General features: G+C 46.1%; 1 protein-coding gene across 4 annotated transcripts in view; it reads left to right on the top strand.

The window, feature by feature from the left end:
* Nucleotides 1-14,461, top strand: part of Slc2a9 (solute carrier family 2 member 9) — a 193,881-nt gene that overhangs the window by 65,274 nt on the left and 114,146 nt on the right. For all 4 annotated transcript variants that reach the window (XM_045133943.1, XM_045133944.1, XM_045133941.1 and 1 more), the window contains one exon: nucleotides 13,075-13,199. In XM_045133943.1, the coding sequence (XP_044989878.1) occupies nucleotides 13,075-13,199 (125 nt within the window). The remainder of the gene's footprint in view (nucleotides 1-13,074; nucleotides 13,200-14,461) is intronic.

Below are 14,461 nucleotides of genomic sequence, written 5' to 3'. Positions count from 1 at the left end.
CATGGCTCTGTAGGTCCTAATACCTCCAGCCATCAGCTGCGTAATGTGAGTTTATTCCCTAATCACGCTTTCTTTAATTTTTTTGTTTATTTTTATTCATTTATTTGAGAGCGACAGAGAGAGAGAGAGAGAGAGAGAGAGAGAGAGAGAGAGAGAGAGAACAAACTGCAGATTCATGCACCACCTTGTGCATCTGGCTTATGTGAGTCCTGGGGAATAGAGCCTCTAACTGGGGTCCTTAGGCTTCACAGGCAAGCACTTAACCACAAAGCCATCTCTCCAGCCTTCCCTCATCTCTTAACTGAGGTTTTCTAACATGTAAAATGAGGTCATTGAGGGAAGCTCTATAACAGCAATGGAGCACAAAGAAAGGTAAAGAAAAAAGTTTTTGAACATTTTAAATTTCTAAGTGATGCATAACTTACTTCAGCCCAGTGGAGTGGGAGAATGATTCTGCACAGAAAAAGGAGAGGGGAGGCAGGGGGAAGGAGAGAGAGAGAAGAAGAGGAGAAAGAAAAGAGGCAGAGAGAAGGAGGGAGGGAGAGAGAAAGAGAAAACACACAATGGTTATTAGCTTTAAGCAACTTCCATCTTTAAAAAGATGTTTTTATCTGTTAATTAATTAATGTATATTTTTGCAAGGAGAGAGAGAAAATAGCGCGGGGTGCACCAGGGCCTCCAGCTGCTGCAAACAAATTCCAGAAGCATGTGCCACTGTGCATCTGGCTTATGTGGGTACTGGGCCACATAAAACCTGGGTCGTTAGGGCTTTGCAGGCAAGCACCTTAAGTGCTAAACCATCTCTCCAGCCCTGCAACTTTTAAAAAAATCTTTCTTGGAATGAAAGTTGAACTGAAATGGGAAAGTGTGGGGGTGGGGAGGGAGGGAATTACCATGGGATATATTTTATAATCATGGAAAATGTTAATAAAAATTAAAAAAAAAAGAAAGTTGAACTGGCTGAGGGTTAAGCTTAAATAGCTGTTGGGAGGGAAAGGAGTCCCAAACTGAAGAGAAGGCTACCATAGACTCACCTGCTTCATACCAGTGGACAGCATCCAATCGATAGTTACTTCTCTCTCTCTTTCTCTTTTTGTTTGTTTTATTTTTTGAGGTAGGGTCTCACTGTAGTCCAGGCTGGCCTGGAATTCATTATGTAGTCTCAGGGTGGCCTTGAACTCATGGTGATCTTCCTACCTCTGCCTCCCAGGTGCTGGGATTAAGTGCGCTGCCTGGCTATTACTTCTCTTTTTTAATTTTTATATATTTATTTATTTGAGAGTGACAGACACACACAGAGAGAGAAAGAGCCAGATAGAGAGAGAGAGAGTGGGTGCACCAGGGCCTCCAGCCACTGCAAATGAACTCCAGATGCACGTACCCCCTTGTGCCTCTGGCTTATGTGGGTTCTGGGGAATCGAACCTCAAACCGAGGACCTTAGGCTTCCCAGGCAAGGGCTTAACCACTAAGCAATCTTTCCAGCCCAGATACTTACTTCTTAAATGTTAGTGTTTCCCTGCTTTACAAATGATGAGTCGTAGACTCTGGGTGTTGAGTAGCTTGCCCACTTTGCAGAGGCATCGTCTGAAACTCAGATCCAGGTCTGACTGACCACAGCTCTGGCTCTTGCCTTTGTTGCATGGTGGTTGGTGAAATTCCTTCTGGGATTGTGAGTGAGGAAGCCAGGAGAGACTCTGGAGTGACAGCAGCAGGGTGCTCAACCAGAGGAGACTCAAGTGGGTGGCTGGGAGAGAAATTTGATAGACTGAGGTGCTCAGTGTTTGCTCTGGTGGGCCTGGATACTGGCAGCTTTGGCAGTTGGGAGGTCCCTTGCTGGGCTGTGTTGGAATCCTCTGTGTTCAGAAAGAAATGGAGACAGGCAAGCTCAAGCAGCCAGGAATTGTCTCTGGACAAAAATGGGCCATACCATGTTATGTTGGCCTCAGGGGTACAGGTTCTTCCTCCCTGAGCCCTCTAGCTGTAATTCAGACCATAGAGAATTCTGGTGGAGTTTCAGGCCTTCACCTGTGTCCACCTGCTGTCAGTTGTTGCGACAGACCCCTCCTTTTCTCACGAGGCAGGGTCAGTGTAGTCTGTGTGCCAACGCTGGCCCTTCGCTCACTTCAAGTCTGAGCCCCGAGGCTTGTGGCTGGTCGGCTTGGTGGGAGCTACTAGAACTCTCTGAACCTCGCCGAGTCCACAGTGACATGAGGGGAAAGTAATGGCCATGTGCGAGGGCTGCTGAATAGAGTAAATTAGATGCAGGATCTGGAGTGCTCTCTAGCAACTGATGATAGCCAACCCCATGGCTGTGATGTCACTCTCTCCACTTACTCTTCCTGACACAGGCCACCCCATCTCTTCATGGAGCAGCTGGTGACTATGTTCTAAAAATTGTGCTAACCTTTTCATTTTGCACATGTAACTGGATCTAGTTCTCCCGTCCAGACATAGGTAAAAAGAAAACATTGAAACAAAACCTTACACAGGCTATGAAATCAGATCCTGGGTCAAATTCTTGGACCAGCGTGTCACCATTTTAATCTATACAATATTTCTGAGCATCCCTCAGGATGCACAGGAGTGAGGCACTCTTTGGGCACTTGACCTCCAGAAACAAACAAACTAACACAACACTATTATTGAGGCCTCGAAGGCACCCAAGGGAGCAACTATGATGGCTGGACTTGATAAAATTTGGTGTCTTAAGTCACTCAGGAGACTGAATGCCTGCCACAGAACCCCATATCAAGTTCTCTTACGCCCTAAAGGAAACGTGTTGGTTTTTATGACATACATGTAGCTTTGTAGAAACCAGTGGCTCACAGGATGTCATAAGGAAACCATATCTGTCTCTTTCCCTCATTCTCAGCGCTGCCTTCCTTCTACCAGCATCATCCCCAGGCAGTCTCTCCCACAGAAGGTCCATGTGGCCCAGCACTGTGAATACGGGTTACATTGAAGTCCTGGGCATGGATCTCCAGGGCCTGAGTAGTGTTGCTTTGCCTTTAGGACTTCCAAACCAGGGACATTGTCATCCCATCAGAATATATTTCACTATGATCAGTGTTTACAACTAAATGTTAGTGGCATCCAGGAGAAGCCAGGGACGCTTTAAAGTATCCTACAAGGTACCAGACAGCCCCAACAACAAGGAGTTTTTTTACTCTTAAATTCTAATAGCGTTGAGGTTCAAAAATCATGACAAATAATCTCTAATGCATTAGACATAGCATGTTAAAAGGAGTGCTTTGGGGCTGGAGAGATGGCTTAGCGGTTAAGCGCTTGCCTGTGAAGCCTAAGGACCCCAGTTCGAGGCTCGGTTCCCCAGGTCCCACGTTAGCCAGATGCACAAGGGGGCGCATGCGTCTGGAGTTCATTTACAGTGGCTGGAAGCCCTGGCATGCCCATTCTCTCTCTCTCCCTATATCTCTTTCTCTCTGTGTCTGTCACTCTCAAATAAATAAAAAATGAACAAAAAATTTTAAAAAAGGAGTGCTTTGAGAATGACCAATGGCTGTGAAGCTGCCTGGCCAGGTCTGTACTGTGCACCCATCCCTGGAGCCACAGTAGGGTAGAGAAGTAGGAAGTACCAATCCTTCCACTGAGAGTGGTGGGAGGGTTTGTTAACATTCCTTTCAAAAGGATGGAAATTGAGCAAGCACCAGTGGCAGGCACCCATTCAATACTCAAGGAAAATAGCAGACCCTCCAAAGTAGTTTCACTCCTCATATTTTTCTACTTTGACCCTTTTAAAAATTATTTATTTACTTGCAAGCAGAGAGAGATAGAGAGAAGAGAGAGAGATACAGAGAGAATGGGCACACCAGGGCCTCTAGCCACTGTAAACGAACTTCAGACACGTGCCCCTTATGCATCTGGCTTACATGGGTCCTGGGGAATCGAACCTGGGTCCTTTGGCTTTGCAGACAAATGCCTTAACCACTAAGCAATCTCTCCAGCCCCATACTTCAACCTTTTAAATAGTGGTCATGGATAGTTAATAGCCTTTGTTCTCCAGATGTCTGCTGGAGGAGACCATAAGGCACACAGCAAGTATAGGTTAATCAGCGTGAACCATTAGAATGCCACAGATCAGGGGGATGAAAGAGTTGCATTGAGCTGGGTGTAGTGGTGCACGCCTTTAATCCCAGCACTGGGGAGGCAGAGGTAGTAGGATTGCCTTGAGTTCAAGGCCACCCTGAGACTACATAGTAAATACCAGGTCAGCTTGAGCTAGAGTGAGACCCCACCTAAAACAAAACAAAACCAACAAACAAACAAAAAAGAGCTGCATTTTTCATCAGTTCTGGAGGCCAGAAGTTCAAGATCAAGGTATCTGCAGGGTGCGCCTTCTCCTGGAGCCTCTCTCATTGGCTTACAGGTCTTTTCTTCCTCTGGGTGTGCACATTCCTGGTGTCTTCTACTCCCTCCCCATTATCTTCCCTTCCTTTGACTTGTGAACTTTGGGGTGGGAGAGTCACAGTTCATTCTATAATAGATCCTGTTACCATGTTCATGGCTATTTCTTCTTTGGGACTGGAATTGTCTCAGGAAGTCAGCTTCTCTTTAGGATCTGAGTCCAAAGCAGGGGCTGGGATCTTTCTGTTGATGGAAGGAATCTTCTGGAGTAACCTGCAGGCTGAGGCCATCAGAATGGGCAAATAAAGGAACCAGCAAGGCTCTGCTCTCAGGTCAAGTTTAGCCTGATTAGGAAACAGAGATTCTGAAACAAAGCCCATCACAGAGTTTCCTGCATGAAATTCCACCACTAGACTGTCACAGGTCACTCAGGCTATCCTATATAGCGAAATCAGTCTTCAGGCCATTGCCAATCTTTGGAGACAAGTCAACATGGAGCCTGTGGCTGTCAGCATGCACAGAGCTGGGGTGTGGGAACAGAGATTCCAGCATACATGGAGCTGGGGGTGGGAACAGAGATCCCAGCATACATGGAGCGGGGGGTGGGAACAGAGATCCCAGCATACATGGAGCTGGGGGTGGGCACAGAGATCCCAGCATACATGGAGCTGGGGAATGGTAGCAGATATCCCAGCATACATGGAGCTGGGGAATGGGAACAGAGATCCCAGCATACATGGAGCTGGGGTGTGGGAACAGAGATCCCAGCATACGTGGAGCTGGGGGTGGGAACAGAGGTCCCAGGCAGAAACCCAGCACTCTGTCCCTTCATCTGTCAAGTGGACAGGAGGTAGAGTCACATGAAGGGTTATCCAATTAGGTCAGCCTCTGGGAATAGTCACTGGGGAATATATTGATTAAGTTAAATGAGGTGGAAAACCCCACCTTAACTGGGGACAGCAGCCCTCCATGGGCTGGAACCCTGCAGTTTATAAAAGGAGAGAGCTGCTGAGCACCAGCAGTCACCTTTCTGCTTCCTCGCTGTGCTGAATGTGACCAGCTGCCCCAAGTTCCTGCCACCACACCTCCGCACCTTGACAGACTGTCACCTGAGACTATAAGCTGAAATGAACCTTCATCCCTTAAACTAACTTTTGCTAAGCATTTTATCCCAGCAACAAGAAGATAACTGATATGTAGTGTGACCATGACTAAGTTATTTCCATATGTTTCCCCATTGAAGAAATAAGGCAATAAGATTATCTAACTCATCTATAACTTTATGCAATGAGTATAATGTACTTAAGATTATGCCCAGTACATAGTGTTTTGTTTTTTTAGTTATCAACATTGTTTTAATGTAATTTTTAGTTTCTTGAAGTTTTAAGCACTTCGAAGTTCCATCTTAAGAATTTTACACGTCAGCTGGATGTAGTGGGGGAGAGGTAGGAGGATCATTGTGAGTTTGAGGCCACTCTGAGATTACATAGTGAATTCTAGGTCAGTCTGAGAAAATCTCCCCAAAATATTTTTACACAAGTCATTAAATCCTCACTGGGGGCTTAGAAAGTGGCATTAATATGCATTCTATGGATTTAATAAAAAAAAAAAACAGGCTCAATGACAATGCATCATTGGTTTGTGGAGGGCTGGCAGCCCAAGCAGTATTATTGCTAGAACAGACTGTGGAGCACTCTGTATGTCCTGCCCAGACTTTAAAGCTGAATTGAGGCCCAGTACAGAGGCAGGCTCCAGAGGAAACCTAGGGCAGCATTCGTTCATACACTGTTATGGTATAAATGTAAAATGTCTCTATAGGCTCATGGATTTCAACAACTGGTCCTAGCCAGTGGTGCTATTTGGGGAGGTTGCAAAACCTTTAGGAGATAAGACCTAGCTGGGTGGAGTGGGTCTCTGCAGGGTAGGCCTTATGAGCCCAGCCCCACTTCCATTGCCTATCTATCTGTGTGGTTGCATGTGGAAGCCAGAGGTCAATGCTGCATTTTTTCCTCAATGGTTCTCCACTTTATTTTTGGATACAGGTTCTCTTACCGAAACTCAAACCCACTGAATTGGCTAGACTAACTATCCAGTAAGTCCAAGGGTGGTGGTTTGAATCTGATAGCCCGCATAAACTCATGTATTCTGAATTCTAGATCCCCAGATGATGGCTAATGGGGAGGTAGAGTCTTGCTGGAGGTGGACCTTGAGGCTTATTAGCCCTCAGTTTGCTAGCTTGGCTCACTCTATTGCTGCTGTTTCCACCTGCTGTGGCAGAGGTGATGTCCAGCCTCTGCTCATGCCATGCTTTCTCCTGCCATCATGGAGCTTCCCCTCAAGACTGTAAGCCAAAATAAAAACTTTTTCTCCCATCAGCTGTTGGTTGGGTGCATAATCACAGCAACGAGAAGGTAACTACACGTAGGGATATTCCTGTGTCAACCTTTGATTATAGGTGCTTTTTACCACATATGGCTTTTATGTAGATTTGGGGGATCTAAATTCAGTGAGCATGTTACCCACTGAGCTGTCTCCAAGTCCCTTAACCCATATAGGCTTTAAAGGATCAGTTGTCTTCTCTGTGGACATGAATGACACAGCAAGGAACAAATAGAAGCAGAGCCACCAAGGCCATGGCAGTGGTATAATGGTATATGAACTGATGGTAGCCTGGATCGGTGCCACACTGTAGGACGGGATATGAAAAAGTAGTTTAATCTTGGACATCCCTTAGGAGTGTTGTAGGTAGGACATGGTGGTGACCTGGATATGGGTTGTAGCAGTTACTTTCTCGTTGCTGTGAACAAACACCCAAGCAGAAGCAACTTATGGAAGGAAAAGAGTTTAATTCAAGTTTCAAGAGAAGTTTCCTCAAGGTGGGGAAGGCAGGGCAGGCCAGAGCAGCAAGCCAGGATCACGTTGTCAAACTGGCTGACAGGAAGCAAAGAGAGAAGGGTACGTGGCCAGGTTAAAAATTGTTAAGGTTCACCCTTATTGACATACTTCCTCCAGGTAGGCTGCACCTCCTGAAGGTTCCTTAGCCTTCGGGAACAGGGCATGTGGTCAAACACATGAGCCTTGGGGATCGTTTCACATTCAAATCAGCATGTGGGTGCTAAAGAAAATGAAAGATTTCAATCTTATTCCCAGGTTCTTAATTTTTCAAGACAGAGTCTCAATCTAGCCCAGGCTGACCTGGATCTCACTCTGTAGTCTCAGGCTGGCCTTGAACTCATATAGTACTCCTACCTCTGCCTCTCAAGTGCTGCGATTAAAGGTGTGGGCCACAATCCAAGCTTTTATTCCCAGACTTTTTTTAAAGTGTTTTGTTTTTCAAAGCAGGGCCTTACTGTAGCTCAGGCTGACCTGGAATTCATTGTATATTCTCAGGATGGCCTCGAACTCTCTACAATCCTCCTACCTCTGCCTCTTGCATGCTGGGATTAAAGGCAGGCACCACCACACCTGACTATTATTCCCAGATTTTTGATATAATCCCTAGGAAGATCTCTGTTTTATTTAAACTGATGATGAGAGTTTGAAAAGAGTGACTGGAAAACATGTAGTGGGGTGGTTTGTAGGGAGGACTTAGGAGTTGGATTTTAGACATGCTTGGTGTGTAATGCTCACTGCATAGCCCAGTGGGAAGGCCTATGAGGCAGTTAAATATATAAGAATGGAGTCCAGGGATGAGTCCAAGCCACGGGCTCAGTTCAGAATCATCACCGGTTAAGGCAGCACTTCCCATGGTTCTGGAGGATGCTGTCCAGGTGGGAGTATAGATGAGAATAGTGGACAGAAGAGCTGGAGCTCAGGGACACTTCAAGGTCAAGGGGCAGGGAGATAAGTACAAGCCAGCTAAGACACTGGGAAGGAAGAAGAGGGAGGGGATCCCAGACCCCCAGGGAAGACCATATTTCTACAAAGAGGCCGGAGTGAGCTATATGCCATGCTGCCCAGAGACTATATCAACCAGGGACAGGACCTGCCATTTGACCCATCAAAGCTTGACCTCCACAAGAGCAGTCTCTATCTCCATCTCTGAGAAGTGACAGGAATGAGCTAATCCAAGTGGGACAAGTAAAGAACAGAGGAAAGAGGTGGAGGGATGAAGGGTGAAGACTGACAGAGGCAGTTTTGAGTGTGTTTCTAGATGACCAGAGGATAGAAGGAAGGAGCTCTTTCCTGGGGCAAAGGGCTCCCCAGGAGGGAAGGTGGAAGCCTTTGTGCCTTGAGTGGGAGGTGACCTTGAGGTGGCCCTCCTCTTATGATGGCTCTGGCTATCTCTGTGAATTGAGGATCTATTGACACTGATTACTATCCACATTCAGTGAACCATGAGATTATTTGTGCAAAAGCCACGGGTTTCCTACCACCCTCTCAGAGTATGCACCCAGCCTCAGATCTAGGGCCTTACTGTGTGGATGTGCATGTGTACAATGTCTCTGTCAAAGCTGCACTTCATCTGTTATGGTGGCTGCATTGGGTCATCTCACCAGGCTGAGCTGCATAGCTTTCATTCAGCACTCTCTGTAACATCATCTATAATGAAATTATCTAAGAGAACATTACTGAGAATGCATCACTGTCTAGGCATCAAATGACTATTGTAAGTGCAGAGAACTATTGGTAGTGCTGTTGCTTAATTTGAGAAGGGTTGGGAGGCCCTTGAAGAGGCCAAAGCCAACTTTAGCTATAGGTGGGCTGCATAGAAATTGTCTCTAAGCAGAAGTTGTTCCTTTCATGTCTCAGTCCACAAAATCAAGGGTACATGCTTTGCCCAGCATCCAAGAATCTCGTGTGCCTGCCCACAGCTTTCCTCTTCTGTCTTACCTCCGATGTATTTCTCCATGCTTGACTCCTCACTGACATGTCTTGTCCTATGCAACCACCACAGTAGGATGGGGACCTGTAGATGGAAGTTACAAAAATAGACATTGGCAAGAATTTCTTCTTTTTTATAGTCAAGCTCCTCCCACTCCTAGGATTGAACACCAAAGAGTGGGGGCAGCATCACTGGCTTCTGAGGTCAGTGCCACATGGTGGAGGAGGCACTGGAGCCACAGGGAGAGGGAGATGTAGTCATCATAGCAGTGGAGAGCAGGAGGGGAAACCCTGATTCTCCCCTCTGCACCCTCCTCTGGGAGGCTTCTCTTCTAGTCTTGTTCAGAAGTCAGATGGAGAGCCCAGTAATGTTGCTCCCTCTGAAACAGAACAAGACAGAGAAGGAGGAAGGGATTGGAGAGTAAACCCACAGATTTCAGGGTTGGTCCTCAGTTATATATGTTAGTCTCCCTTATCTGTGTTTTCACTTTCCAACAATTGCAGTCACATGCAGTCTGAGAATACTAAGTGGGAAATGCAAGAGACAAGTTTAAAATTGTGATTGTTTGTACTCCATTCTGAATAGTGTGGCACAATCTCACTGTCCTACTGAGGGCAATATATCCACACTGTATGTACTATGCCCTTAATCACCTAATAAGTACCTTGCTTATCAACTAACTGATATAAATGCTTCTCCATCATGAGATCCATTTAAATTAGCTGATTAAAATAAAATTGTGGGGTTTTTTGCCTAATGAATGTATTCATGCATTTTGAAAGGAAAAAAAGTACATAGAGATACAGGTTCCCTTTTTATTTCTGCCCTCTTCTTCCCAGACTGCCTCTGTCAGTCTTCACCCTTCATGCCTCCACCTCTTTCCTCTGTTATTTGCTTGTCCCACTTGGATTAGCTCATTCCTGCCACTTCTCAGAGATGGAGATAGAGACTGCTCTTGTGGAGGTCAAGCTTTGATGGGTCAAATGGCAGGTCCTGTCCATCACTGAGACATAATGCTACCTGTTTGGGTAAATTTTCCAAGTACACATACACACACACATACAAACACACCCCTTTTTGCACACAAGTCATTGCATAGCTAATATAAAGTAGTATTTCTCTCATAGCAGTCTACCTACCTGTTCAAATAACATATGGATGGAGTATGACTTATGTCATTGTTGGGAGACAGTTGCGTTGTTTCTTCATATGTTCAGTAGAGCATGTTGTCATGAAACTCTGGGCACCATCATAACTGGACTACCAAAACTTCCACAAGAAAATGTGGAAGGGGAAGAAATTTACTTGAATTATTGAGACAAGTCAGAAATGCAAGGTAGAGTGTTCCCAAAGAAGTGTAACTCCTAGAAGTAACAACAAGTCCTCTTTCAAATCCCAAGCTTCTCATAATTGACAAAGCAACTAATGTCTGTTGATTCATTGAGGGTTTGAGTGATAGGCTGGAAGAAACTAAGATGCTTCCTGAACTCTTTCATTTTCTAAACATATAGTCCAAACTAACTTTTTACCTTGAAAGAGTGATAGCGTCTACACAGTCAGAGCTGACCTGTGCTACATGAGGATATAAGAACACCTGCTTCATGACCAGCGTCTACACTGTCAGAGCTGACCTGTGTTACATGAGGATATAGGAACACCTGCTTCATGACCAGCGTCTACACTGTCAGAGCTGACCTGTGCTACATGAGGATATAAGAACACCTGCTTCATGACCAGCGTCTGCACTGTCAGAGCTGACCTGTGCTACATGAGGATATAATAACACTTGCTTCATGACCAGCATCTAAACGTCAGAGCTGACCTGTGTTACACGAGGATATAAGAACACCTGCTTCATGACCAGCGTCTACACTGTCAGAGCTGACCTGTGTTACATGAGGATATAATAACACTTGCTTCATGACCAGCATCTAAACGTCAGAGCTGACCTGTGTTACACGAGGATATAACAACACCTGCTTCATGACCAGCGTCTGCACTGTCAGAGCTGACCTGTGTTACATGAGGATATGATAAAATATCCACTTCATCACGTTGTCCTCTGTACTAAATGGACCACTCCTATTGAGTACTTAGGCCAGGACCTGTCACACGCAAATGTTCAACTAATGTAAACTTTTGTGTGATCATTTTGCAGGTGAAATAAAGAAAGCACAGATCATCAAAGAACAGTCTATTCCTGACTAACTAGAACTTGGGCAGGCACCCAGGTCCCCAGATGAGTCATGGGTTTCCATAGTGAGGCTTGGGGCTATGTTTCTAAATCCTGACTCACAGAAACTAAGAGTAACCATCACAGGGGAATTTCCCTGGCCTTGTTTGAAGGCTCCACATTTAGTACTATAGCGCATCAAATCCAACATGTCCCCTGTATCATTGTTTTATGAGGGAGAGGAAGAGATGCAGAGTGAGGGGGGAGTGAGGGCGGGAGAGAAGGAGTGAGAGAGGGAGGGTTGTAAGAGGGGGAGGATCCTGCTAGCTAAAGCTGGGGGATGCTGTCCTGGTTGTCAGACTGTCTCTGGGCTCCACTCTCAGTGAGATTTCCTGGCTGTTGATTCCAGCTTCTAGATTTTGTCTCCCGGACAGAAGTATCAGGGAAACAGTGCCACAGGGCGGGGCAATGCTCGAGCCAGCTCTTTCAAGGGCCCCTGTCCAGACTCCAGGTTGTCCCCACCCTCTCTCCACAGAGCCTACCAGTCCTCTCGCACTCACCTATACTCTCCTCTTTGTCAAACCCTCTCCACGAGAATGCTTCCCATTTCCTGCCTTAGAGCCTCATTTTTGGTGCCCAAGATATAATTTGCCTTGAAAAATGTTAAACTCTTAGACTGATATTACACACAAAATGCAACAGTGTTTTGACAGAGGACACAGGTGAGCCTGTGGGGAACAGGGACTGGGAGGGGATGCCTTTGTCAAGGTCGCACAGCCATTGGTGGAAATGAGAGGAGGAGACATGCTTCTGGTTCTTAGGCCAATGCTGTTCCCATGGCCCGACTCTCACTTTGCTGACCCTTCTAATGGGCTTGGCCTCAGCTTTGGGGGTGGACAGGTCATTGACATGCTTCATAGTAGAGTGTTCTCATTGACTCCCTCTTTTTAAATTTTTATGTATTTGATAGAGAGAGAGAATGAATTGGTGAACCAGGGCCTTCAGCCACTGCAAATGAACTCTAGACACATGCACCACCTTGTGCATCTGGTTTATGTGGGTACTGCTGGATTGAACCTCAGTCTTTTGGCTTTGCAGGCAAGTACCTTGTTGCAGTCAGGTTCACATTGCTGGCAGATATCACCTGACCAGAGGAAGGTGGATTGCCATGAGTTCAAGGCTAGCCTGAGACTAAATGGTGAATTCCAGATCAGCCTGGGCCAGAGTGAGACCCTACCTCAAAAAAAAAAAAAACAAAACTAAAAAGGCCAGGTGTTATGGTACATGCCTTTAATCCCAGCAGTCGTGAGGCAGAGGTAGATGGGTCGTCGTGAGTTCAAGACCAGCCTCAGGCTCCATGATGGCAGGGGGAAATGACGGTGTAAGCAGAGGGTGGCCATCACCTCCTGGCTAACATCAGGTGGACAACAGCAACAAGAGGGTGTGCCAAGCACTGGCAAGGGGAAACTGGCTATAACGCCCATAAGCCTGCCCCCAACAATATACTGTCTCCAGGAGGCATTAATTCCTAAATATCCATTAGCTGGGAACCTAGCATTCAAAACACCTAAGTTTATGGGAGACATCTCAATCAAACCACCACATGCCTTAACCATAAGCCATCTCTCCAGCCCTTGACACCCTCTTTGATGGACAGGTCATTGACATGCCTCACAGTGTGGTGTTCTCATTGGCTCCCTCTTTTCCTTCCAGAAAGAACATGTTACTTGTCAACAATGGGTTTGCAATTTCTGCTGCACTGCTAATGGCCTGCTCCCTCGTGGCAGGGACCTTTGAGATGCTTATTGTGGGACGCTTCATCATGGGCATAGATGGAGGTGAGACTTTAACAGGATGGGAGAAGATTGCAGTGACATTTCTGGGGCTTTCTGTAAAGCTGACAGGTGTTTGGGAACTGGTATTGACTTAGCAGAGACCAAGATTCTAGAACCCTGAACAAAATGGGCCAGTCCTTGGTACTAAGCCATTCCATTTACCCTAGCACTGAGATGGTCAGGAACAAGTCAACTGCAAAGGCCTGGTTGGTTTGTAGCATGCATGTCTTCTTTTGCTACCTTCTTTATGAAATTTGGATCCTAATGATGCTTGTAGTACCCTGAGAGCTCCTCTGAGGACTATGTTCCTGTCTGAGCCCTTGGCTCATTCATTCTTCTATTTACTCACCAAGAATTTATAGTACCTACTATGCCTGGTATTCTGTGTGCCTGGAAGGACCCTGCCCCTGAGGGCAGAAGGTACCGAATTAGATACCTAAGTCCTATGAAGAAAATGAAGCAAGGCAGTATTGTTTCAGAGATGCCACAGGGAACTGGGAAGAGGCTCAGCAGGTAAGAACACTTGATGTGCAAGCATAAGGATCTGGGTTGATAACCCGGCACCCACATAAAACGTTGGGCATGGTTACACATGCTTGTAATCTTGGTGCTGAAGTGCTGAAGACAGGAGACTCTCCAGGGCTTACTGGTCAGCTAGTCTCACCAAAAAACAGCTATAAAAGACACCAGCTGTGTTACTCAGGACATATGTGCGCAGGGCATGTACACCTGCACATAAATGTGTAAACATACCACCCATATACCAGAAGAAGAAAGGAAAGGAAAGGGGGAAAAGATGGAACAGGCAGAAGAAACATGAGTAAAGACCAGGATGAACAAAGAGCAAGAATTGAATATCAGAAACCAGGTTCCCAGCAGACAAGAACGTGCAGTGGAAGGATGCTTGACATATCCAAAGAAGAAGCTTGGTGAGCCTGGGAGCTGAGGCTGAAGTTTAGTTCATGCAGGCACCAGTGGGGACTGCGGGTTTGAGCTGACCACAAGAGGAAAGCAAGGAGGGCTGCTAGGAGTGGGACAAGAACTGCACTATGTTCCAATACAACCCTTCTTGCACCTAGGTAGGGAGTGCAAAGTGGAGCTAGAAGTGGGATCAGATGAAATAGGCGTCCAAGGGAGACAGGCTGTGTGGCCTAGGTTGGATGTTGTGAGGCAGGCAGAGACAAGTGGCTAGGTTCATCTGGGAGTGTGAGATCGACAGACTTAAAATATATTGTCTAAGCAAACTTCTTGAATTCTAATCATGC

Source organism: Jaculus jaculus, chromosome 14 (genome assembly GCF_020740685.1).
Source record: "Jaculus jaculus isolate mJacJac1 chromosome 14, mJacJac1.mat.Y.cur, whole genome shotgun sequence".
Taxonomy (NCBI): domain Eukaryota; kingdom Metazoa; phylum Chordata; class Mammalia; order Rodentia; family Dipodidae; genus Jaculus; species Jaculus jaculus.
Note: the sequence above shows the minus strand (reverse complement) of the source record. Positions and strands in the feature narration are given on the sequence as shown.